This window comes from Pristiophorus japonicus, chromosome 13 (genome assembly GCF_044704955.1).
Source record: "Pristiophorus japonicus isolate sPriJap1 chromosome 13, sPriJap1.hap1, whole genome shotgun sequence".
In the NCBI taxonomy this organism is placed as follows: Eukaryota; Metazoa; Chordata; class Chondrichthyes; family Pristiophoridae; genus Pristiophorus; species Pristiophorus japonicus.
In genome coordinates, this window is record NC_091989.1 from 106,163,375 (window position 1) to 106,189,656 (window position 26,282).

General features: G+C 46.8%; 1 protein-coding gene and 1 long non-coding RNA gene across 2 annotated transcripts in view; one reads left to right on the forward strand and one right to left on the reverse strand.

Moving 5' to 3' along the window:
* Positions 1–26,282, reverse strand: part of LOC139278063 (uncharacterized) — a 62,404-nt gene that overhangs the window by 25,876 nt on the left and 10,246 nt on the right. The window contains exon 2 of the long non-coding RNA XR_011596216.1: positions 22,216–22,308. This is a non-coding gene — a long non-coding RNA (uncharacterized lncRNA). The remainder of the gene's footprint in view (positions 1–22,215; positions 22,309–26,282) is intronic.
* LOC139278062 (olfactomedin-4-like) lies at positions 165–25,265 on the forward strand. The gene is made up of 5 exons (XM_070896725.1): positions 165–227; positions 8,473–8,637; positions 10,387–10,605; positions 11,238–11,370; positions 23,698–25,265. The coding sequence occupies exons 1-5, from the start codon at positions 165–167 to the stop codon at positions 24,510–24,512; spliced, it is 1,395 nt and encodes a 464-aa protein (XP_070752826.1). The 3' UTR covers positions 24,513–25,265.

The window sequence follows — 26,282 nt, forward strand, 5'->3', positions numbered from 1 at the left end:
CTTCTCTTTTCTCCTACCCTCTCCACTTCCCTTCCCCTATGTTCCTTCCTCTTTCCATCTCAACTCGCCGTTGTCTCCTCCCCTCCCCTCTGCATCTCCCCTCCCCTTCCCTCTATCCCTTCCTGTATAAATATCTCCCCGCAGGCCGCTGTGCAGTTCTCAGGATGGCTGCGATTTCTCTGGTTTTTGCTGTGTACTTTGTGTCTGCCAACACGCTGCTTTCTGCTGTGAGTACGACTGTGTAATAACAAGGGTTGTGACCAAAGGACCAAACATTGACCGTTTCTCTCTCCACAGATGCTGCCTGACCCGCTGAGTATTTCCAACATTTCTGTTTTTATTTCCAGCATCCGCAGTATTTTGTTTGTGTAACAACAAGTCCTGGTTTACTCACTTGTTACAAATAAACAACGATGAACGACACTAAGCTTTTCAGATGGGGGGAGGGGGTTGGCGATATCCATCCTCTCCTCTCCTCTCCCTGACTTTCACCTCCTCAGTCCCCTCCCCTCATCCTCGCCCCTTCTCTCTCTCTCCCTCCTCGCTCCTTTCCTCTATGCTCTCTTTCCTCTCCCTATCTTCTCGGCCCTGCTCGCTCCTCTCCCGTACAATTACTGTTACATGGTCTAGTTGATTTCACTTGTCCATACCCCTCGAACCCGCTCTCCTCCCTGGGCTTAGTTGAACCTGGTTAATAAATGTAATTAATGAAATAGGGAAACAGAATAATAGATGGGGCTGCCGGTGGTGGGGTGAAGGTTGACCTGACTCCCGCGGGTTGCCCTGACCCGGACCCACCGATGGTGCTGTGGGTGACCTGATCCTGTCTGCGCGGTATGGTTGCTTTATTCACAGGTTTACGGACTGTCGCCCTGGGCAGGTCCACATACAGAACACGGGTCAGTCCCACATCTGTGTCAAGAAGGAGAAGGCTTTCACATCTGGAGTCGAAATCCCGCTGTTTGATGGTAATAAGGAGGTCTGAAAACAATATTAATACGGACGGGGAGGAAAAATCCTCTGGTTATGGGTTGGCGACTTCATAAACTTTGGGGGAGATTTCCTCCCATTGCTGTATCAAACCAAACATGGATGGAGTCCTTTGTAAAGACTCGTTTGGACTCAAATTCTCTAGAAATAAAGAACATAGGAGGTTTTCCATGCCTTTACTCACACATCGTGACCAGAGTAAAGCTACCCCCTAATTAGTAATGGACTTCAAGGGGTTAACCTAATTGTTTAACTGTAAAATGTGTTTGTTATTGATATCACGCAATGTGATCTTAATCTACGAGTGAATTTTCAGTCCATAATGATGATCGCAGATGCCATTTTGCTCCGCAATCCCGGGCTGGGATTTTGCGGCACTCCTGTGGTCCTGGTTGAATCCAGTTACTCTGAAAAAAAACTTGCATTTACATAGCGCCTTTCAGGTCCTCGGGGCGGTCCATCGCGCTTTACACCTAGTGAAGTATTTTTGAAATGTAGTCACTGTTGTAATTTAGGAAATGCAGCAACCGATTTTCGCACAAGATCCCACGGCCAAATAATCTGTTTTAGAGATGTTGGTTGAGGGATAAATATTGGCGAAGACACTGGGGAGAACTCCCCTGCTTTCGTTCGAACTAGTGCCATATTTATATTTATAATGGGGATTGACATGAGGGAGAGCAATAAACGGTGTTGCCAGAGTTCGAATTGCCACTCAGAATCTTGGACAGTAGGATTCCAGATAACAGAAAAAACTGGAGCATCCACTCTGCATTTGATAAAGTTCCACACAAGAGATTATTAGCAAAAATAAAAGTGCATAGAATTGGAGGTAACCGTGTGACATGGCTTGGTAATTGGTTGGGAAATAGGGAACAGTCAGCAGAGATAAAGGGAATGAATGTACTCTGATTAGCAACAGATCTGTCTGGGCTTTTCACCATATCTATCAATGACTTGGATGATGAAAAGAGAGTGGTATATTCAAGTTTTCAGATGACACTAGGTTAGGAGGCACAATAAGTTGCGAATGTGGGAACAGCAAATTACAAAGACTGTGAGTGAGTGAATACAGCTGTGACAGATGGAGCTCAACATGGAGTAGTGGGAGATCATCCATTTTGGATCCTAGAAAGCCGAATTTAATGGCAATAGACAAGGAACTTTGGAAGAGCATCCATGTACACAAATCACTAAAAGCGAGTGCACAGGTATAAAAAGTAATTAGAAAGACTAATGGGATGCTGGCCTTTATCTGAAGGGGGCTAGAATACAAAGAGGAGGAAGTTACGCTTCAGTTGTACAGAGCCTTGATAAGACTGGAGTACTGGATTTAGTTTTTGGCACTGCACCTCAGGAAGTATATATTGGCTTTATACGGCGCAGATACACCAGAATTATACCAGGGCTTAAATTCTGAGGTCAGGTTCAATAAACTTAGCTTGTACTCCCGAGGTCTAATCAAGGTAGTTAAAATGATTAAGAGATTCAATAGTGTAGATATAGAGAAACTTTGGAGGGGGAATCCAGAACAAGAAAGCATAATCTTAAAATTCTAGGTAGGCCATTTGGGAGTGAAATCAAGAATCAGTTTGTACACAAAGGGTATTGGAAATCTGTAACTTTCTCCTCCAAAATGCTGTGGATAGTGGGTCAATTGAAATTTTCAAGACTGAGATCAACGGACTTTTGTTGGGTAAGGATATCATGGGATATGAATCAAAGGCAGGTAAATGGATTTAAGGAGATCAGCCATGATCTAAATGAATGGCGGAACAGCTGAATGGCCTACTCCTGTTCCTACGTTCCTGCTGCACGTTATAATTAGCTGAGGTTCACTGACCTGGTGGGGAGAAATGGGGGTAGGTATCAGACTAATTTTTCTAAGCAGGTCAACTAGTTTTCAAGGGTATTATGAGGGTTCTTAGTTTGTGGAAACTGAAACTTCTTTTTTAAGGTGCTCAGGTGAAGCAGTGGAGGGAATTTTAACATAGGTGAGCATGTGGGTTTGGGCGTGGCTGGGGAGGTGGGGGTGGGTGGTTAAGTCATGAAAAAATGCAAGTGTGTCGGGAAGCAGGCTCCAACCCACTGGCTTCCGCATTTAACTTCAGCGCGTTAGGCTGCGCGCGCAATCTCCTCGGGAGAGGCGGGTTGCCAATTTCAATGTTAATCGCTCAATTACAGCAATATTAACGTAGCTTCGGCAATTTAACTGTGGATCCATGGGTTTCCTGGAACTCGCCAGTGAAAGCAAGGCGAGAACACAGCAGCAATTAAGAGTGCTGAAGACATGACAGTGAAATATGCCAATAAGTACTGACACTTCACGGCTGCTTTCTTGCCTGCTCATGTGAAAGGCTTTGTTCACCGTACTTGTGCTGAGAGGTTACTTTTACAACTTTGGAGGTGTCATCTCCACTTTGGAAGTTTGTACGTCTGATCTGCACTTTGGAGCTCTGATGTATCAGATCAGCATGGGTGCTGCTTATGCTGTATTACTTTGTACCTCAGATGAGGACCAAGATGACTGGCACCAAAAGTAGCACAGCACCAGCAGGAGCCTGCTGCTCACAGACCTGCTGCTCCACAGGAGAGAGGGGGATCAGCAGAGAGGTGCAGCTCGCAGGAGGCCATACCTGGCACACAGGGACTACAGGTGGAGGATAAGCTTCCTTGACATATCAGAACACCAGTGTCTCAGGAGGATCAGGGTGTCATATCAGGTGGTCGCACAGATTTTCAGCGTGCTAGAATAAGACTTGCTGCCACGTGGACCTGGTGGCCATGCTTTACCAGTGGCTGTCAAAGTTGCTACCTCCCTCAACTTCTTTGGCTCTGGATCCTTCCAGGGCTCATCCATTGGCATTTACAGGATCTCGCAGCTGGTGGCCCACAACTGCACAAGACAGATGACTGATGGCTTGTTTTCAAGAGCAACCAATTATGTTCACATTTCCTCCAATGGCGCCGTCAAAATGAGTGGGCACTTGGGTTTGTGGCTCTGGCTGGCTTCCTACAGGCGCAGGGAGTCATTGACTGCCGCATGTGGCAATTAAGGCACCCCAGATCAGCCAGGAGTGTTCATCAATGGCACGGGCTTCCACTTCATCAATGTTCAGCTGGTGTGCAACCACAAAAAGATGTTTATGCAGGAGTACACAAGATTCCCAGGCAGTTACCATGATGCTTTCATCCTGCAGCAGTCCATTCCCCCTGATCGCTTTGCACCTCAAAGCAGACTTACCGGTTGGCTGCTTGGAGACAAGGGATACCCACTTAAAACATGGTTGATGACACCCGTGAGGTACTCAACCAATGAGGCCCAGGAGCGATACAATGGAAGCCATATGACCACCAGATGTGTCATCGAACAAACTGACAGATCTGGAGGCGCCCCTCAGTACCCATCAGCCAGGGTTTCCAGAATGGAAACTTTGCACAGCAGCGAAATTTAGACCTGCTGGAGGAATAAGGCGCAGAGCACGGAGCCTCTTCAAATGATTCCGAGGAGGAGGGGGAATGTGATGCGGCCAATCCACCAGCAGTGGCGCTCATTGCTGCCCGGGATGCCCTCATTATTGCAAGGTTCACCAGATCACCCATATGACAACCACATGTAAAAGCCACTTCACCTCTCCTCCCTCCCCCCCCACCAACCCAATGACACTAACACACATCCCCGCGCGCCCCCCCCCCCCCACCTCAATGACACTAACACAAAGCAGTCCTACAAACAACCAAACATCCCTTTCACAACCCCCATTGCTTGGTGTCAATTCATGTCTTACCATTGATCACAAATGAGAAAGCCACTTGCCAGCCAGCAACCAAAGATGGGAAAGTGGTGGAAAGAAATAATATTTATGTGGCTTAAAAATAAAACAAAAGCGCACCAATCTAACATTGTGTAGCACATCCATGTGCAACTACAAATGACTCTTCCTCTTCTCAGCACTTCTACATGGTGCAACCCCTATGGCTTCAGCAGAGGTAGAAGCATAACCTGTTTAGATCCTTGCTCTGACTGCTGAGATGCTCTTGGCCAATGGCCTCTGGGTTTTGGAACCCATGAGGGCCTTGGCATAGACACTTCCAGTCCCACCAAAATGTGAGTATCTGAGCTGGTGCATGATCTGCAAGAGTCCTGTGATGGTGCACCCTCAGAGGAAGTGACCTCCTCTGAGGAGTCGTCATTGTCCTCCTCGACCACCTCCTGTGGGACGCTTGATGGCCCTGTGAGAGATTAAAGACACGAATTAGAACTGTCAAGGTAAGGCTGTTTTAAGTGATCGTTATGCAAATGATAATGGCCCAGAAATCCCGTTTTCTTCTTCTCGTGGGCATTCGACTAAAAATAGGAGAAAAGTTGTGCACTTACCTTTTGGTTGAATGCTCGCCAGAGATCCCGGACTCAAGGCCTCCTCTTCTTGCGCAACGGAGCGCGTTCACATTGGGACATCCGTCGGAGTCACGTGGGCCTGGACACCCAATCACGGTTAAGTATTTTCTCATTCATAGTAATAGGAGTTTCGTAAGTCCGAAACCTCTATTACTATGAATGATAAACACCCCCAAATACCCAAACACTACATAAAACATTAAAAAAAACACCTCGCATAAATACACTATAGAAATTAAAGTTGATAGAAATGGTTTTGAAAAAAAATATTTGCCGATTTAAAAAAAAGTTTTAATTATGGTTTAAAATTAAATTACCTGAGTGGGCAGGGGTTTTAACATAAATATGTATTTTTAAATTTTATTTTAATAGGCTTTTCCGATGCCTTCCTGGGTCTGTACACACTCCGTACGGACCGGGGATGCTGGAATTTCAGGGCCAATATTTCACTCGCTGCTGACACCTAGTCAACATGATTGAGTGATGAATGCCATGTGGCTGTCTGATATTTAATTCTGTTACCAGGTGGCTTCGAGGCCCCCATCTCCGACGGCCAGGCATGCACCGAGACTCCACTGATGTCTAGTGCCTCTTCCTCTGCAGCTGTCAGATGCGAGATGGCTGGAGCGTCACCTCCGGTTTGCTGCCTCTCTCTTGTTCTGTGCTCTCTGCAAGGTGGGAAAGAACAGACCAGTGAGTAAGTGTAATGGAATTGTGTTCACCCGATGGATGGAAAACATTTATTGAGGGTGACTATAAGTGAGAGGCATGACATTGCATAAGGATGAGTGTGAGTGTTAGTGGTGTATAGACAGATGGGGATGTGAGGAAGTGCAGACAGAGAGAGATGGGTGTACCTGCAAGGTAAATTCGCCTGAGGAGTGATGTGCTGGAGTAGGCTTGAGAAGAGAGAATGAGAGGATTGGGGTGACACACACATCAGGATGTAGGTAAATGTGCCATGGTACTCAGCTTTCCTACTCTGCTTAGATCATTGAACTGCTTTCGACATTGAATCCACGAGCGTGGCACTACACTCCTGGCTGCTGCTGACCTCATGGGCAACCTCCAGCTATGTCTTCTTTGTTTCACCTCCAGGCTGCCTCCTCCAGTCAGTAGGGAAGAGTAGCTCCCTGCGGATTCTCACAGCCCCAGTTGCACATCCAGCAACAACTTTTATTTATATAGTGCCTTTACTATAGCAAAACGTCCCAAGGTGCTTCACAGTAGTGATATAAGACAAAGCAGATACATTTGACACCGAGCCACAGAACAAGAAATTACGGCAGATGACCAAAAGCTTGGTTAAAGAGATAGGATTTAAGGAAGAAAGAGAAATAACGAGGCGGAGAGGCTTAAAGAGGGAGTTCTAGAGTTTAGGGTCTAGGCAGCTGAAGGCACGGCCACCGATGGTGGAGCAGTTATAATTCGGGATACTCAAGAGGCCAGAATTTGAGGAGCGCAGACATCTTGTAGGGTTGTGAGGCTGAGATTACAGAGGTAGGGAGGGGCTAGGCCATAGAGGGATTTGTAAACCAGGATCAGAATTTTGAAATCAAGGCGTTGTTTAATCCAGGGAGGCATCACTAAAACAAGGCGCAGCCTTTGAACGTCTGGACTCAATTCTGCCAATTCCTTCTGTTGTGCTCCCAACTCCAAACTTCATGAAATTGCATGTTTGGAGTGTCCCTTTAAATACAGGAGTTGAACTCGCCTCATGTGGGTCGTCATCACGCCTGCTCACGCTAATTGGTTGGGAAACCTAGAAATGATATGGTAATGCAGTGGCTGGGTTAAAAAAAACACAGACAGACGTGTTGCACTTACTTCCAGGTTTCCTGCGCGCTACCTTAACTCATCCAGCCAAATGCGACTCTTTAATCAGACTGCTACTATCTATTGGGCTGGTTGGCACAGGGAGCCAATTTATCATTTGGATCTGTCCTTGTTTTTTCTCATCTATATGCTGCCCCTTGGAATTATATCATCTGAAAATACGGAGTCAGTTTCCACATGTACGGTGACAACACCCAGCTCTACCTCTCCACCACTTCTCTCATCCCCTGCTTGGTATCTAAATTGTCAGATTGCTTGTCCGACATCCAGTACTGGATGAGCAGAAATTTTCCCTAATTAAATATTGGGAAGACTGAAGCCATTATCTTTAGTCCCCATCACAAACTGCGTTTCCTAACCATTGACTCCATCCCTCTCCCTAGCATCAATTTGAGGGTGAACAAGACTGTTTGCAACCTAGGTGTCATATTTGACCCTGAAATGAGTTTCCAGACACATATTCACAGCATAACTAAAACTGCCTTTTTCCACCTCCGTCAGATTGCCCGCCTCCGCCCCTGCCTCAGCTCTTCTGCTGCTGAAACCCTCATTCGTGCCTTTGTTACCTCTAGACTTGACTACTCCAACTCACTCCTGGCTGGGCTTCCACATTCCACACTACGTAAACTTGAGGCCATCCAAAACCCGCATCAAGTCATGATCACCCATCACTTTTGTGCTTTTTGACCTACATTGGCTCCCATTTAAACAATGCCTTATTTCAAAATTCTCATCCCCTATCTCTGTAATCTTTTTCAGCCTCACAACCCCACAAGATGTCTGTGCTCCTCAAATTCTGGGCTTTGAACATCCCTCATTATAACTCCTCAACCATCGGTGGCTGTGCCTTCAGCTGTTTGGGCCCTAAGCTCTGGAACTCCCTCCCTAAACCTCTCCACTTCTCTACCTCTCTTTCCTCCTTTAAGACGCTCCTTAAAACATACCTCTTTAAGCAAGCTTTTGGTAATCTGCCTTACTTTCTTCTTTTGTGGCTCGGTGTCAAAATTATCTGTTTTGTCTTGTAACACTGTTGTGAAGCGCCTTGGGACGTTTTACTACGTTAAAGGCGCTATATAAATAAAAGTTAAATGTCATGCTTTGCATTTGTCCCTTTAATTTTCATCAATACTGGTATGAAATTGGTATTGTTTAGGTCTAGGTCTAACAATATCAGTTTTGGAGTTTACCGCGATGCTGTGAAGCTGAATCCAAGCACATTATTAGGAACTGACAGCTGTGCTTTGCAGGAAGCAGAATACCAGTACCCGCAAGTTCATGGAGTGCTCGAGAACGGGAATCGATGTGTCTGCAAAATGCATTTTTCTGAATGGGAATTTCCAGTGGAAAGATTTGAACAGCTGCAAGAACTGTCGCAGAACTGCACCAACTCTCTGGAAGTGAGAGCATTAGAGGTGAGCAAATACAAACACAGACATCAGCAGTCGATCACCCACACAGAACATAAAGTCATCATGTCATTCGCTGACACTCATTTACCCAGACAGGGAGACGCAGACACTGAAACCCAATCACCTAGACAGGGAAACACAGACAACAATAGCCATTCACCCAGACAGGGAGATAAAGACACAAACCCATTCACCCAGACAGGGAGACGCAGACACTGAAACCCATTCACCCAGACAGGGAGGGAGACACAGACAACAATACCCATTCACCCAGACAGGGAGATAAAGACACAAACTCATTCACCCAGACAGGGAGACGCAGACACTGAAACCCATTCACCCAGACAGGGAGGGAGACACAGACAACAATACCCATTCACCCAGACAGGGAGATAAAGACACAAACCCATTCACCCAGACAGGGAGACGCAGACACAAACATCAAACAGGGCCCAGCAGCTCCTAAAATAAAGAAAAGACTTGCATTTATATAGTGCCTTTCACAACCTCAGGACGTCCAAAAGTACCTTACAACCAATGAAGTACTTTTGAAGTGTAGTCGCTGTTGTAATGTAGAGAAATGTGGCAGTCAATTTGCACACAGCAAGGTCCCACAAACAGCACGGTGATAAATGACCGGATAATGTTTGAATGAAGTTGGCTGAGGAATACATATTGACCAGGAGCACTGCCTTGCTCTTCTTCAAATAGTGGCATGGGATCTTTTACATCCACCAGAGAGGACTCACAGTTTAACCAAAAGATGGCACCTCCAATAATGCAGCACCCACTCAGTACTGCACTGGATGATTGTTACTTTTCATGCAGGTTTGTTTAATTATAAACCAGCTGCTCTATTTATTGTTCGATTGGTGTTTTTTTGGTGTAATTTTCATATTTTCTTTCTATTGATAGTCAGAAGATTGCCTCTCCCCATTCGCTACTTCTAACCTTAAAGAGGCTGGGACATCAGCCAAGTGGTTGGTCCCCAACTCCAATAAACCAATCCTCCCATAAAAGTTTACTGATTGGTGCTCTCTTCCCTATGCAAAGAAATGCACCCACTGATTGGTGCATTGGTAATTAGGCAAACCCACCACTTGGTGTGATACTGAGCCAAGCTGACCGGAATGATCCAGCTTTGATTCCTGCTCTGTGCAGGTTAGCTGAAGTGAGTCAGGCCAGCAGTAGGGATGCTACATTTGGCCTTGGTGGCACAAGGTTAGCTGAAGGACAAACACAAGCCAGGGTTCCCACTCCTGACTGCTATACATTGACCTCTCTCCCGTAGGAAGCATATGTGTGTAGGCATGAAGTGAGTACAAGATCAGGCTCAGTTATGACTTACACCACAATTAAACAACCTAACCTCAGTCTGGGCTCAGTCGGGGGGAGGGAAGGAGAGGGGTCGCCAACACCTGCCAATTTGTGTGATTATCATCGTCAGGAGAGGATGGGGGAAAATTGGTGCAAGAGCGGTCAGATGTTGAAAGAGGAAGCTACATCACGCCACTACTGTAGTTACAAGTCTTGTCCCAGTTATACCATTTGTCCCCATAAAGAGGTTTCTCCCTCTTTCTAGACCACTCTTGTTCCTTGTAGTTTGAGATCCACACTTTTGTCTTTGCCCACAGATGCTGTAGTGTCTCCAACCCATCCCTCTCCACCTGCCTTCTCCCCACCCCGAGAACTGGACTCTTTATAGTTTCTTTGACTCGGTTCTTTTTTAATCGTGATGTTGTAAATTTCAAGGCATCCATTGCTGAGCTCAAGATCCCAGTGTTCTTGGCAGAGATACAGAACATGTCTTCTCGTATGCAACACTTTGAGGCAATGTACAAACAGAAACTGTACCACCCACTCAACTTCTGGACCCTCCGCTGGGAGCTGAAGAAGCTCAGCTCAGACATTGCAAAGGCGCAGAGCATTCCTTCACCAAACACCAAATTACTTAACAAGATCTCCTCCGAGGTGAGTTAAATTAGATTTAGTTATGTATTTATTGTAAAATTGCCACACGAGTGCTGTGATCGCTGGACTTGGATGGAGATAGTTGAGACTGTGGCCTCAATATCAGTCCCCCCTTGCCCAGCAAGAGTGGTGCGTGGGAGTGGTTAGGATTAGGTCGAGTCCATTTACTGGCCTGAGGTAGCTCTGTTTTGCCCAGTGCCATTTCAGCTTCGCCAACTTTCAAGTCGGCCAAGGCTCCCGCAACAGTCAAGCGGAGGCCTACTTTAAATTCAAAGGTTGAGGCCTATTGACGTCATCGGTGCCGCAATGTGATTTTAATGTGGTGTCGGGGGGGAGGTCCACTCTGCGGAACTGACAGCACAACTACAGCAGGACGTGTCGACTGGCCTGAAGAGACAAAGGTAAGTTTTGCAGAAGTGGCGAAGGGTCATCGAGCTGAAATGTTAACTCTGTTTCTCTCTCCACAGATGCTGCCTGACCTGCTGAGTATTTCCAGCTTTTTCTGTTTTTATTAATAAACAGGCTACCTATTATCCTTAATAATAAACAGACTGCCTATTATTCTTAATAAACAGGCTGCCTATTACCCCAATAATAAACAGACCATCTAATGAATTCCATTTGTGATCCAGCTCCTTGATGCCCACCTCAATGTGATGAACTTGCAGCAGTATGACAAACACAACCTACTGTCCATGAAAGACCACTTGAGGAAAATGAAGAACCATCTGGAGAGCTTCTCTGTCTATGGCAATTTAAACATCGGTGAGTTACATATATCAGTTTCACATAATAGTTACCAAAACCACCTTCACCTTGTTACCCTAACAACAGTCACCTTTAATACTAACCATATTCATTTTTAATTTAAACTGCTTGAACAATATTTAATTCTTTTATGTAAAGGTTTGTATGAATGATGGAGCACTCACACCTTATAAAATATCTCAGTAATTCCTAAATGCAATGCAAGGAGTGTTACTGACCAATACAGACCAGGCTCAACCTCTTGTCTTTATTGAGTTAGCTGCACCCAGTCAGGGTTGTAGTGAAGACAATATAATTGCGTTGATCTACTCAAGATAGGGCAAGCAGAATCGGCCAGAATTCCTGCTCCTGATTATCCAGACAGTCCTGTGCAAAGTTTATGAGTGTTTAGACAATGGGTGGTGATAGGACTGGGCTCGCCCTTTCTGATCTCTGTAACTTCCTCCAGCCCTCTGAGAATTCTGCGTTCCTCTAACTCTGGCCTCTTGTGCATCCTGGACTTCCTTCGCCCTATCATTGGAGACCATGCCTTTAGCTGCCTAGGCCCTATGCTCTTGAATTCTTCCCTAAAACTCTTCACTCTTCTCCTTTAAACTAAACACTTTGACCAACCTTTTGGTCACCTGTTCAATATCTCCTTCTTTGCCTCGGTTTCAGTTTTTGTCTTATTACACTCCTGTGCAGTGCCTTGGGACATTGCAGCTTCTATAGAAAAGTGCATTGTTGTTGTTAGCTGTGTTGCTCCCCATATAACCTATCATCGCCTATTGTCTACATTCACACATGATAAATAGCCGCTTGGGGGTGATACTGGAGGACTGCTGACGTCGGTACCCCAGTGGGAATCATCAGCTTTGGGAAAGCTGCTTTTAAATTGTTCTTTTACTCTGAATTTCAAGTGGCCGAAACCTATGAACTGACCCCTAGGATTTATGCTGTTCAGCAAGTTTTTGTAGCCTGGCAGCTGACTCTGAGTGATAGTTATATCTGGTTGCTGGGCTTCCAGAATCCAAAGTAAAAGATCAGCATAAATGCAGCTGAAGGTAGGGAAAATTGGAGGAGGGAATAAAGTCACTGCAGTAATTGTCTATCTGTAAAGCATGCACTCCCATGTTCCGCCACCAGGGAGCGCATCCCCTGAAGTCCTAAGGGATCCCAGCATCCCTTGGGAGCACTGTACATAAGCCGGCCCCTAAGGCCTGTTATTCACTCTGGAGTGTCTTGATAAAGACTGAGGTCACTGTTACTTTAACCTTCCTGTGTGCAGTCTCATCTGTGTTAGGAACACAACAACTAGCGATGAATCCAACGCAAAGATGCAGCAAACTGTGGGCATCCTGGAGAAGTTGTCAGAGGTGAGGACTGGGAAGCCTATGTCGAATGGCTAGACCAGTACGTTGTAGCCAACGAGCTGGACGGAGAAGGAAGCGCTGCAAAAAGGAGAGCGGTCCTCCTCACGGTCTGCGGGGCACCGACCTACAGCCTCATGAAGAATCTTCTGGCTCCGCTGAAACACACAGATAAGTCGTATGAGGAGCAGTGTACACTGGTTCGGGAGCATCTTAAACCGAGGGAGAGCATGCTGATGGCGAGACATCGGTTCTGCATGTACCAGCGATCTGAAGATCAGGAAGTGGTGAGCTACGTTGCCGAGCTATAGCGACTTGCAGAACAATGTGAGTTTGATGGCTACCTGGAGCAAATGCTCAGAGACTTTTTAGTGCTGGGCATTGGCCACGAGACCATACTATGAAAACTTTTGACTGTAGAGACACCGACCCTCAGTAAGGCCATTGCGATAGCACAGACGTTTATGTCCACCATTGATAACACCAAACAAATTTCTCAGCACACAAGTGCTAGCAATGTTCATAAATTAACTGGAACTGTGTTTGCGAGCAGAAATGTACAGGGCAGAAACCACGAGTCTGCTACTGCCAGCAGGCCTCAGGTGGCCCAGATGACTCAAGAGTCTGCAACAAAGAATGAATGCAAGGCAATTCACACCTTGTTGGCGTTGTGGAGGCTTCCATTCAGCCCATTCGTGCCGCTTCAAAGGGTATGTTTGCAAGAGCTGTGGAACAATGGGGCACCTCCAACGAGCTTGCAGACGAGCTGCAAGCTCTGCAAAACCTGCTAACCACCACGTGGCAGAGGAAGATCGGTCCATGGTGGACCAAAGCAATTTAAAGCCTCAGAGAGGAGGCAGATGCTGAAGTACACGGGGTGCACACATTTTCAACGAAATGTCCACCTCATGTATCCAGGTTCCTTCCCTTTTTGAGCCAGGCATTGGAAACTTTTCCGGGGAGCAAGTGCGGATCCACTTGGTCCCAGAGGCATGACTCATTCACCATAAGGCGCGTGAGGTACCTCACATGATGAGGGAGAGAGTGGAAATCGAGCTGGACAGGCTGCAACACGAGGGCATCATCTCCCCAGTGGAATTCAGCGAGTAGGCCAGCCCGATTGTTCCAGTACTCAAAAGTGATGGCACGGTCAGGATTTGCGGCGATTATAAAGTAACTATTAATTGTTTATCGCTACAGGACCAATACCCGCTACCTAAGGCAGACAACCTATTTGCGACGCTGGCAGGAGGCAAGACGTTCACCAAGCTCGACCTGACTTCGGCCTACATGACGCAGGAGCTGGAGGAGTCTTCGAAAGGCCTCACCTGCATCAACACGCACAAGGGACTGTTCATCTACAACAGATGCCCATTTGGAATTCGGTCAGCTGCAGCGATCTTCCAGAGAAACATGGAGAGCCTACACAAGTCCGTACCACGCACGGTGGTTTTTCAGGACTACATATTGGTCACGGATCGGCACACCGTCAAGCACCTACAAAACCTGGAGGAGGTCCTTCAGCGACTGGATTGCATAGGGCTGCGGCTGAAAAGTTCGAAATGCATCTTCATGGCAACAGAAGTGGAGTTTTTGGGGAGAAAGATCGCGGCGGACGGCATTTGGCCCACTGCCTCTGACTTGCCGTCTATCAGGAACGTGCTCAGGCCACAGAACATCACGGAGCTGCGGTCGTTCCTGGAACTCCTCAACTATTTTGCTAACTTCCTACCGGGGTTAAGCACCTTCTTAGAACCCCTACGTATGTTATTGTGTAAAGGTGGGAACTGGGTATGGGGAAAAAAACAAGTAATTGCTTTTGAGAAAGCCAGAAACATTTTATGCTCCAACAAGCTGCTTGTATTGTATAACCCGTGTAAAAGACTTGTGTTAGCATGTGATGCGTCATCGTATGGAGTCGAGTGTGTATTACAACAAGCTAACGTTGCGGGGAAGTTGCAACCTGTCGTCTATGCCTCCAGGAGCGTCTAAGGCCAAGAGGGCCTACAGCATGATTGATAAAGAGGCATTAGTGTGTGTGTTCGGGGTAAAGAAAATGCATCGGTACCTGTTTGGCCTCAAATTTAGCTGGAAACCGATCACAAGCCCCTCATATCCCTGTTCACTGAAAACAAGGGGATAAATACTAATGCTCAGCCCGCATACAAAGGTGGGCACTCGCGCTATCAGTGTATAACTATACTATCTGCCACAGGCCAGGCACAGAGAACTGTGCAGATGCTCTCAATCGGCTACCATTGCCCACCACGGAGGTGGAAATGGCGCAGCCTGCAAACTTGTTGATGGTGGCGCAGCCCGCAGACTTGTTGATGGTCATGGAAGCGTTTGAAAATGATAAATCACCTGTCACGGCCCGCCAGATTAGGTCTTGGACCAGACAAGATCCTCTGCTGTCCCTAGTAAAAAACTGTGTACTGCATGGGAGCTGGGCCAGCATCCCCATTGAAATGCAAGAGCTAATCAAGCCGTTCCAGTGGCGAAAGGACGAGCTGTCCATTCAGGCAGACTGCCTGTTGTGGGGTAACCACGTAGTGCTACCCAAAAAGAGCAGGGAGACGTTCATCTCGGATCTCCACAGCACACACCCGGGTATAGTAATGATGAAAGCGATAGCCAGATCCCACGTGTGGTGGCCCGGTATCGACTCTGACTTAGAGTCATGTGTACAGCAATGCCGCGTGTGTGCTCAGTTGAGCAACGCGCCCAGAGAGGCACCACTAAGTTTGTGGTCCTCGCCCTCCAGATCATGGTCAAGGATCCATGTCGACTATGCGGGCCCGTTTCTCGGATGCTTTTTCAAAATGGATTGAATGTGAAATAATGTCGGGAAGCACCACCACCGCCACCATTGAAAGCCTGAGGGCCATGTTTGCCACTCACGGCCTGCCTGACACACTGGTCAGTGACAACGGGCCATGTTTCACCAGTGCTAAATTTAAAGAATTCATGACCCGCAATGGGATCAAACATGTCACCTCGGCCCTGTTTAAACCAGCCTCCAATGGGCAGGCAGAGCGGGCAGTACAAACAATCAAACAGAGCCTTTAACAAGTCACAGAAGGCTCACTCCAAACCCGCCTGTTCCGAGTACTGCTCAGCTACCGCACAAGACCCCACTCGCTCACAGGGGTGCCCCTGGCTGAGCTACTCATGGATAGGACACTTAAAACCAGACTCTTGCTGGTCCACCCCAACGGCATGATCAGGTAGAGAGCAGGCGGCAGCAACAAAATGTAAACAATGGTCGCGCCACTGGACACGGGAAATTGATCTGAATGGCCCTGTGTATGTGCTAAATTCTGGACATTGTCCCAAGTGGATCGCGGGCACGGTGATAGCTAAAGAAGGGAGTAGGGTGTTTGTAGTCAAACTAGACAATGGACAAATTTGCAGAAAGCACCTGGACCAAACGAGGCTGCGGTTCACAGACTGCACTGAACAACCCACAGCAGACACCACGCCGGACCAGGAAATCGAACCCATCACGCCCAACAGCCCAGCAAGGCCAGGCTCACCTAGCAGCGCTGCAGGGCCAACAACACGCCAGCCCAGCGAGGGCACAGCCAACACACCAGAACAGACATTTGTACCGAGGCGGTCCACCAGGGAAAGAAAGGCTCCCGACCGCCTCACCTTGTAAATAGTTTTCACTTTGACTTTGGGGGGGGAGTGATGTTGTGTATCTGTAAAGCATGCACTCCCATGTTCCGCCACCAGGGAGCACATCCCCTTAAGTCCCAAGGGATCCCAGCATCCCTTGGGAGCACTGTACATAAGCCGGCACCTATGGCCTGTTACTCACTCTGGAGTGTCTTGATAAAGACTGAGGTCACTGTTACTTTAACCTCCTGTGTGCAGTCTCACCTGTGTTAGGAACACAACAGTAATCAGTATGCGCGTTTACAAAAAATGACAATGAATGCTCTTGGTGACTGGAGTCCAACGATGGGCCTGAAGACTGGCAGTGAGGGAACAACGTGTAAAGTGAAAAACACACATGCAGGGCATCGTAGGTGAGATTTCAGTCCGACTGATACAGCAACAAACTCAAGATCAGGAGATCCATTCAATCAATGTTTAATGCAAAAGATTCTCTCACACTACACATTAGCAGGACATTTTTTCATTCATCAAGACAGCAGCAATTTTATTCTCACCCAATATGATTAGAAACCATTCAGGTAACGTACATTGTTCTTGTAGCTATTTCATAGAAGAGAATAAATTGCGGCAATGCACTGGTCAGGCATAAAGTAGTTCTAGTGATAAATCACAGCAGATGCCAAGTTGATGATGAATAAAAGAACATATGAAAATATTTCGCTTTTTATTGTGTTCCTAACACAGATGAGACTGTACACAGGGAGGTTAAAGTAACAGTGACCTCAGTCTTTATTAAGACACTCCAGAGTGAGGAACAGGCCTTAAGGGCCGGCTTATATACAGTGCTCCCAAGGGATGCGGGGATCCCTTGGGACGTCAGGGGATGCGCTCCTTGGTGGCGGAATATGGGAGTACATGCTTTACAGATACACATCAATCTCTCCCCAAAGTCAAAGTGAAAACTATTTACAAGGTGAGGCGGTCGGGAACCTTTCTTTCCCTGGTGGACCGCCTCGGTACAAATGTCTGTTCTGGTGTGTTGGCTGTGCCCTCACTGGGCTGGAGTGTTGTTGGCCCGGCAGGGCTGCTGGGTGAGCCTGGCCTTGCTGGGCTGTTGGACGCGATGGGTTCGATTTCCTGGTCCGGGGTGGTGTCGTTGATCCTTTGGGTGTGTGTTGTGGACTCGAAAAAGGTGGTGCCTGCTGTGAGTTGTTCAGGGCAGACTGTCAACCGCAGCCTCGTTTGGTCCAGGTGCTTTCTGCAAATTTGTCCATTGTCTAGTTTGACTACAAACACCCTACTCCCTTCTTTAGCTATTACCGTGCCCGCGATCCACTTGGGACAATGTCCAGAATTTAGCACATACACAGGGTCATTCAGATCAATTTCCCGTGTCCAGTGGCGTGACCATCGTTTACATTTTGTTGCTGCCGCCTGCTCTCTACCTGATCATGCAGGTTGGGAGTCTGGTTATAAGTGTCCTTTTCATGAGTAGCTCAGCCTGGGTCACCCCTGTGAGAGAGTGGGGTCTTGTGCGGTAGCTGAGCAGTACTCGGGACAGGCGGGTTTGGAGTGAGCCTTCTGTGACTTGTTTAAGGCTCTGTTTGATTGTTTGTACTGCCCGCTCTGCATGCTCATTGGAGGCTGGTTTAAACGGGTCCGAGGTGACATGTTTGATCCCATTGCGGGTCATGAATTCTTTAAATTTGGCACTGGTGACACATGGCCCGTTGTCACTGACCAGTGTGTCAGGCAGGCCGTGGGTGGCAAACATGGCCCTCAGGCTTTCAATGGTGGCGGTGGTGGTGCTTCCCGACATTATTTCACATTCAATCGATTTTGAAAATGCATCCACCGCCACCAGGAACATTTTACCGAATAACGGGCCCGCATAGTCGACATGGATCCTCGACCATCCTGGAGGGCGAGGACCACAAACTTAGTGGTGCCTCTCTGGGCGCGTTGCTCAACTGAGCACACACGCGGCATTGCTGTACACAGGACTTTAAGTCAGAGTCGATACCGGGTCACCACACGTGGGATCTGGCTATCGCTTTCATCATTACTATACCCGGGTGTGTGCTGTGGAGATCCGAGATGAACGTCTCCCTGCCCTTTTTGGGTAGCACTACGCAGTTACCCCACATCAGGCAGTCTGCCTGAATGGACAGCTCGTCCTTTCGCCGCTGGAACGGCTTGATTAGCTCTTGCATTTCAACGGGGATGCTGGCCCAGCTCCCATGCAGTACACAGTTTTTTACTAGATACAGCAGAGGATCTTGTCTGGTCCAAGATCTAATCTGGCGGGCCGTCACAGGTGATTTATCATTTTCAAACGCTTCCATGACCATCAACAAGTCTGCGGGCTGCGCACCATCAACAAGTTTGCAGGCTGCGCCATTTCCACCTCCGTGGTGGGCAATGGTAGCCGATTGAGAGCATCTGCACAGTTCTCGGTGCCTGGCCTGTGGCGGATAGTATAGTTATATGCTGATAGCGCGAGTGCCCACCTTTGTATGCGGGCTGAGGTATTAGTATGTATCCCCTTGTTTTCAGTGAACAGGGTTATGAGGGGCTTGTGATTGGTTTCCAGCTAAATTTAAGGCCAAACAGGTACTGATTCATTTTCTTTACCCCGAACACACACACTAATGCCTCTTTCTCAATCATGCTGTAGGCCCTCTTGGCCTTAGACGCTCTTGGAGGCATAGGCGACAGGTTGCAACTTCCCCGCAACGTTAGCTTGTTGTAATACACACTCGACTCCGTATGATGACGCATCACATGCTAACACAAGTCTTTTACACGGGTTATACAATGCAAGCAGCTTGTTGGAACATAAAATGTTTCTGGCTTTCTCAAAAGCAATTACTTGGTTTTTTCCCCATACCCAGTTCTCACCTTTACGCAATAACATATGTAGGGGCTCTAAGAAGGTGCTTAACCCCGGTAGGAAGTTGCCAAAATAGTTGAGGAGTTCCAGGAATGTAGGGGCTCATGTGTTATTGCGTAAAGATGAAAACTGGGTCGGGGGAAAAAAAACAAGTAATTGCTTTTGAGAAAGCCAGAAACATTTTAACCCTGGTAGGACGTTACCATAATAGTTGAGGAGTCCCAGGTACGGCCGTAGCTCCGTGACGTTCTGTGGCCTGGGCGCATTCCTGATGGCCTCTGTCTTGGCGTCTGTGCGCTGAATGCCATCCGCTGCGATCTTTTTCCCCAAAAACTCCACTTCTGTTGCCATGAAGACACATTTCAACCTCTTCAGCCGCAGCCCTATGCGATCCAGTTGTTGGAGGACCTCCTCCAGGTTTTGTAGGTGCTCGACGGTGTCCCGACCCGTGACCAATATGTCGTCCTGAAAAACCACCGTGCGTGGTACCGACTTGAGTAGGCTCTCCATGTTTCTCTGGAAGATCGCTGCAGCAGACCGAATTCCAAACGGGCATCTGTTGTAGATGAACAGTCCCTTGTGCGTATTGATGCAGGTGAGGCCCTTCAAAGACTCCTCCAGCTCCTGCGTCATGTAGGCCGAAGTCAGGTCGAGCTTGGTGAATGTCTTGCCTCCTGCCAGCGTCGCAAATAGGTTGTCTGCCTTAGGTAGCGGATATTGGTCCTGTCGCGAGAAACGATTAATAGTTACTTTATAATCGCCGCAAATCCTGACCGTGCCATCACTTTTGAGTACTGGAACAATTGGGCTGGTCCACTCACTAAATTCCACTGGTGAGATGATGCCCTCGCGTTGCAGTCTGTCCAGCTCGATTTCCACTCTCTTCCTCATCATGTAAGGTACCACTCACGCCTTGTCGTGAATGAGTCGTGCCTCTGGGACCAAGTGGACCGCACCTTCGCCCCGGAAAAGTTTCCAATGCCTGGGTCAAAAAGGGAAGGGAATATGTTAAGAACCTGGGTACATGAGGCCTCATCGACATGTGATAGTGCTCAGATGTCATCCCAGTTCCAGCGGATGTTGCCCAGCCAACTTCTTCCAAGCAACGTGGGGCCATCGCCCGGGACAATCCAGAGTGGCAGTTCGTGCACCCTGCCCTCGTAGGTGACCTTGACCATGGCGCTGTCCAGGACACTAAGCTCTTTAGTGTACATTCTCAGTTTCATGTGGATGGGGCTCAGGGCTGGTCTGAGTGCCTTGTTGCTCCACAGTCTCTCAAACATCTTTTTACTCATTATGGATTGGCTAGCCATTCAACTTTGCAGTTAGCATTATAGGTGGACATTTCATCGGAAATGTGAGCACCCCGTGTACTTCAGCATCTGCCTCCTCTCTCTGAGGCTTGAAATTGCTTTGATCCACCATGGACCGATCTTCCTCTGCCACGTAGTGGTTAGCAGGTTTTGCAGAGCTTGTAGCTCGTCTGCAAGCTCGTTGGAGGTGCCCCATTGTTCCACAGCTCTTGCAAACATACCCTTTGAAGCGGCATGAATAGGATGAATGGAAGCCTCCACCACGCCAACAAGGTGTGAATTGCCTTGCATTCATCCTTTGTTGCGGACTCTGAGTCATCTGGGTCACCTGAGGCCTGCTGGCAGTTGCAGACTCGTGGGTTCTGCCTGTACATTTCTGCTCACAAACACAGTTCCAATTATTTTATGAACATTGCTAGCACTTGTGTGCTGAGAGATTTGTTTGGTGTTATCACTGGTGGTCATAAACACCTGTACTATCGCAATGGCCTTACTGAGGGTTGGTGTCTATACAGTCAAAAGTTTTCATAGGATGGTCTCGTGGCCAATGCCCAGTACAAAAAAGTCTCTGAGTATCTGCTCCAGGTAGCCATCAAACTCACATTGTCCTGGAAGTCGCCTTAGCTCAGCGACGTAGCTCGCCACTTCATGATCTTCAGATCGCTGGCACCTGTAGAACCGATACCTCGCCATCAGCACGCTCTCCCTCGGGTTAAGATGCTCCCGAACCAGTGTACACAGCTCCTCATACGACTTATCTGTGGGTTTCACCGGAGCCAGAAGATTCTTCATGAGGCTGTAGGTCGGTGCCCCGCAGATCGTGAGGAGGACCGCTCTCCTTTTTGCAGCGCTTCCTTCTCCGTTCAGCTCATTGGCTAAAAAGTACTGGTCTAGCCGTTTGACATAGGCTTCCCAGTCCTCACCCTCCGAGAACTTCTCCAGGATGCCCAGTTTGCTGCATCTTTGCGTTAGATTCGTATACTCGTCGCCAGTTATTGTGTTCCTAACACAGATGAGACTGCACACAGGGAGGTTAAAATAACAATGACCTCAGTCTTTATTAAGACACTCCAGAGTGAGGAACAGGCTTACATACAGTGCTCCCAAGGGACGCTGGGATCCCTTGGGACTTCAGGGGATGCGCTCCCTGGTGGTGGAATATGGGAGTGCATGCTTTACAGATACACAACACTTTTGCCATTGGTTTAGCCTGTAAAGACAGTGCGCAACTAAGCCTCAAGAATCAGAAGAACCAAGATTCAGTTCCCAGTTTATTCTAAGTTAACTGATCAACAACAACAACTTGCATTTATATCTCGTCTTTAACATAGTATAACATCTCAAGATGCTTCACAGGAGAGTATCAGACAAAAATCAACACCGAGCCAAAGGAGCTATCAGGACATGTGGAAGATTTCAAAGAAGGTCTTAAAGGAGTGGTTAGGGATGGAATTCAAGAGCGCTCTGAAGTGGCAGTAAGGTTGTACAACTAGCCTCAACAGCCTGGACTACGGAGGCAGATCAAATGAGCTTCTCACTCCTGATTGCTATCCAGTGATCTACACATGGAAGTGTGTGTGTGTGAACAACAGGCGAGGTCCCGAGGAGACACCTGAGCTTAGTTGTGATGCTCCCAACAGTCTAATGATCTGCCAAAACTCACCATCTAGGATCGCACGTTAGGAATGGCCACTTGGTTGAGGTAGCAGAAGCCGGTTGGTTCCTGTCCTAGTCGTACACCAGCAGGAATCACTACCTTCAGGAGAGGAAATGGGGAGAAAGTTGGGAAAAATATAATTTCTGAGGAGCTGTAAATAGAGACAGGGAGACGTAATCCCCAGATCATTATAATAGTGTTTCGGGGCACAAATATAAGGCAAGGTTTTTCATGGGACAATGAGGGTGGCCCTCAAACATTAATGCTTTTTCAGCTCTTATTCAAGGAGAATTAACTCTGATTGTAAGGATGGGAGTGGCTCGAGTTTGATGGGAATGATGGGGGTTGGGTTGAGTTTGATGGGAAATGATGGGGTGGGGGTGAGTCTGATGGGAGTGTAAGTTGAGTGGGATGGGAAATGATGGGAGTTGAATGTGGTGGAAATGATAGGAGTGTAGGTTGAGTAGGATGGGGGGGAAGGGGGGATTGAATGTGGTGGAAATTATGGGGTGGGGGTTGGGTCTGATGGGAATGATGGAGAGGGGTTGAATCTAGTGGGAACAGTCGGTCAAGAGTTCTGTGATGGGAATAACAAGATGGGCTTATTCCCTTTATTGACTCTGATTAAAGAAACATTCTTCAAAATGTAAAGTTATGCACTTTGGTAGGAAAAACATAAAGACAAAGTATTATTTAAATGATGATAGCTTGGGAAATGTCGATGTACAAAGGGACCTGGGTGTCCTTGTACACCAGTCATTGAAAGTAAACATGCAGGTGCAGCAAGCAGTTAGGAAGGCAAATTGTATGCTGGCCTTCATTGTGAGAGGATTTGAGTACAGGAGGAAGGATGTTTTACAACAGTTATACAGGGTCTTGGTGAGACCACACCTGGAGTATTGTGTACAGTTTTGGTCTCCTTACCTAAGAAAGGATATACTTGCCATAGAGGGAGTGCAGCGACGGTTCACCAGACTGATTCCTGGAATGGCAGGATTGTCATATGAGGAGAGATTGGGTTGACTGGGCCTGTATTCACTAGAGTTTAGAAGAATGAGAGGAGATCTCATTGAAACGTATAAAATTCTGACAGGGCTGGACAGACTGGATGTGGGGAGAATGTTTCCCCTGGCTGGGAAGAACAAGGGGTCACAGTCTCAGGATATGGGGTAGAAAATTTAAGACTGAGATGAAGAGAAATTTCTTCACTCAGAGGGTGGTGAACCTGTGGAATTCTCTACCACAGAAGGCTGTGGAGGCCAAGTCACTGAATATATTTAAGAAGGAGATAGATAGATTTCTAGAAACAAAAGGCATCAAGGGGTATGGGGAGAAAGTCGGAATATGGTGTTGAGATAGAGGATCAGCCATGATCATATTGAATGGCAGTGCAGGCTCGAAGGGCCAAATGGCTTAGTACTGCTCCTATTGTCTATGTTTCTAATAGTTTCAAGAAAATGCAACTTTAATTAATTGTGTTCCTTGTAGGAAATTGTTCTGGAGGGATGTTACGCAACATTAGCGAGCCGTTAGTGGCACAAGTCAACCCATATGGCGCATCATACCATTACGGAGCCTGGGGCATGGACTCAATGCCCGGAAGCCCGGAAGCATACTGGGTTATGGCACTGCAGTCTTCCAATATTTATGGAAATACGATCCGAACCTACACTTCTTACAAAAACTTCCTGACGGCAAAGTCCAACATTGATATTACGGTGAAGCCAGCATACACCAGCGTCAATGCGATACAGGGTCCAGGAGTCGTGGTTTACAACAACTCTCTGTATTATAACTGTTATAACACTGGGCAAATGTGCAGGTTTGAGATACAGACAAAAGATATCACAAATGTAGTCCTTCCCAATGCTGGTCATGGAAGCAAGTTCCCTTACTGTTATTATAGCTGCTTCAGTCACACAGATATAGATTTCTCAGTGGATGAAAACGGGATGTGGGTTATTTATGCCACTGAAGAGAATTATGGCAATATTGTACTAAGTAAAATAAATAGCAATAGTTTGGCTGTGCTGCAGACCTGGAAAACCAAACTCTTTAAGAAGGCAGTAACCAATGCCTTTGTCGTCTGTGGGGTGCTTTATGCCACACGATATATCAGTGCTACTGAAGAGGAGATATTTTATATGTTTGACACAATCACTAACCAAGAGGCCAAAAATCTCAACATTCGGTTTGTCAAATACGCTCCAAATGTGGCGAACATCCACTACAACCCAGTGGATAGGAAGCTGTACCTTTTTAACGATGGCTACATGGTATCATATGAGCTCTTGTTTTACTAAAGCGTGCAGGCTAATGATTTCTCTCCTGCCATATTTACCAAAGTAAGGATTTCATGCAATTAAAATATATTTACTATAACTACACTTAACATTGTTAAAATGTCCTAGGCAAACTAAGAGTACAAGGAATGGTTTGTTACCAAACATTTTAAAGGTCTAAGAGGAAGGGTCTTGGAATAACAAGCATTGATATTAAGATTTTATAATCTGTGTAATGTGCACAATTGTGGTAAAAATGAGAGAAAGAGAGAATTTAGGGCCTTAAATTCACAATCCTACCTGATGTATTCATTGCTCATTACCATAATGATGGAAAAGGTTTGATTAGTAGCTTCTAGGACATGCTAGGGTGAGGAAGAAGCCAGTTCCTGGCCAAATTTGATTGTATTTTGTAATCTAATGTCTTCTCTTCAGACTCTAGTTGGTCCACCATTTCTCTCTCTCTGCAATATAAGGTGTTAAGAGAATGCAATCTTTTGAGGCTTGGTGTACGGTTTTGTTTATGCGATATAATTTGATCCAGTTTTCAGCGACATGAAGTAGCTCACAAGTTAGCAATTTGTGAGTTCTGCATATGAAATTGAAATGTTTGCATGACTCAAATTGCCTTGCTTGACTGTCTAAAATGAGGCCTGGTGAAGCAGGCCTATGTACGTTAATGAGGTGGTCCAACATGATGTATCGGAATGATCTGCAGCTTGCCACATGACCTGGGTTGTACCTCTTTGAATAACCTGCTTTTTTGTGCCTGAATAAACTGGTTTTGTTAAATCTAACTGCATCTGCAACTCTAATTGAACTCGATAAAAAAAGAAGAGTTCCATTCCTAAGGGAAATGCTAGCAGTAAGAAAGAAGAAAGAACTTGCATTTATATAGTGCTTTTCATAACCTCAGGATGTGACGTCCCAAAGTGCTTTCAGGGCAATTAAATACTTTTAAATGGTAGTCAATGTAGGAAACAGAGCAGCTAATTTGAGTACAGTAATGTCCCAGAAACAGCAATGTGAAAGTGACCAAATAATCTGTATTTTAGTTGAAACAAAAGCAAAATACTGCGGATGCTAGAATCTGAAATAAAAACAGAAAATGCTGGAAATCTCAGCGGGTGAGACAGCATCTGTGGAGAGAAACAAAGTTAACATTTCCAGTCGATAAACCTTCGTCAGAACTGGCGAATGTTCGAAATTAACAGATTCTTAAGAAGCACTGAAAGCGGGAGGGGAGGAAAGAACAAAAGGGAAGGTCTGTGATAGGGTGGAAGGCAGGAGACATTAGAAAGACAAAAGGGATGATGGGCCTACTTGAGCTGGTAATAGTAGAAATTAGAAAAAGGTTAATCTAGATAGGGTGTGAATGGCAGAATAATTACCAGATGCCATGAGAAACAGAGAGAAAAAAAGTTACATAAGATCGGTGTGGGGGGGGGGGGGGGTTAAAAAAGGAGGAAAGGGAGCCAAATATGGACAGAGGTTATGGTCTGAAATTGTTGAACTTGATGTTGAGTCCAGAAGGCTGTAAAGTGCTTAAACGAAAGAGGAGGTGCTGTTCCTCAAGCTTGCGTTAAGCTTCATTGGAACAGTGGAGGAGGCCGAGGACGGAGATGTTGGAGTGGGAGTGGAGCGGGGAATTAAAGTGACAGGCAACCAGAAGCTCGGGGTCACGCTTACGGACTGAACAGAGGTGTCCGCAAAGCGATCACCCAATCTGCGTTTGGTCTCCCCAATGGAGAGATCACATCATGAGCAGCGAATACAGTATACTAAATTGAA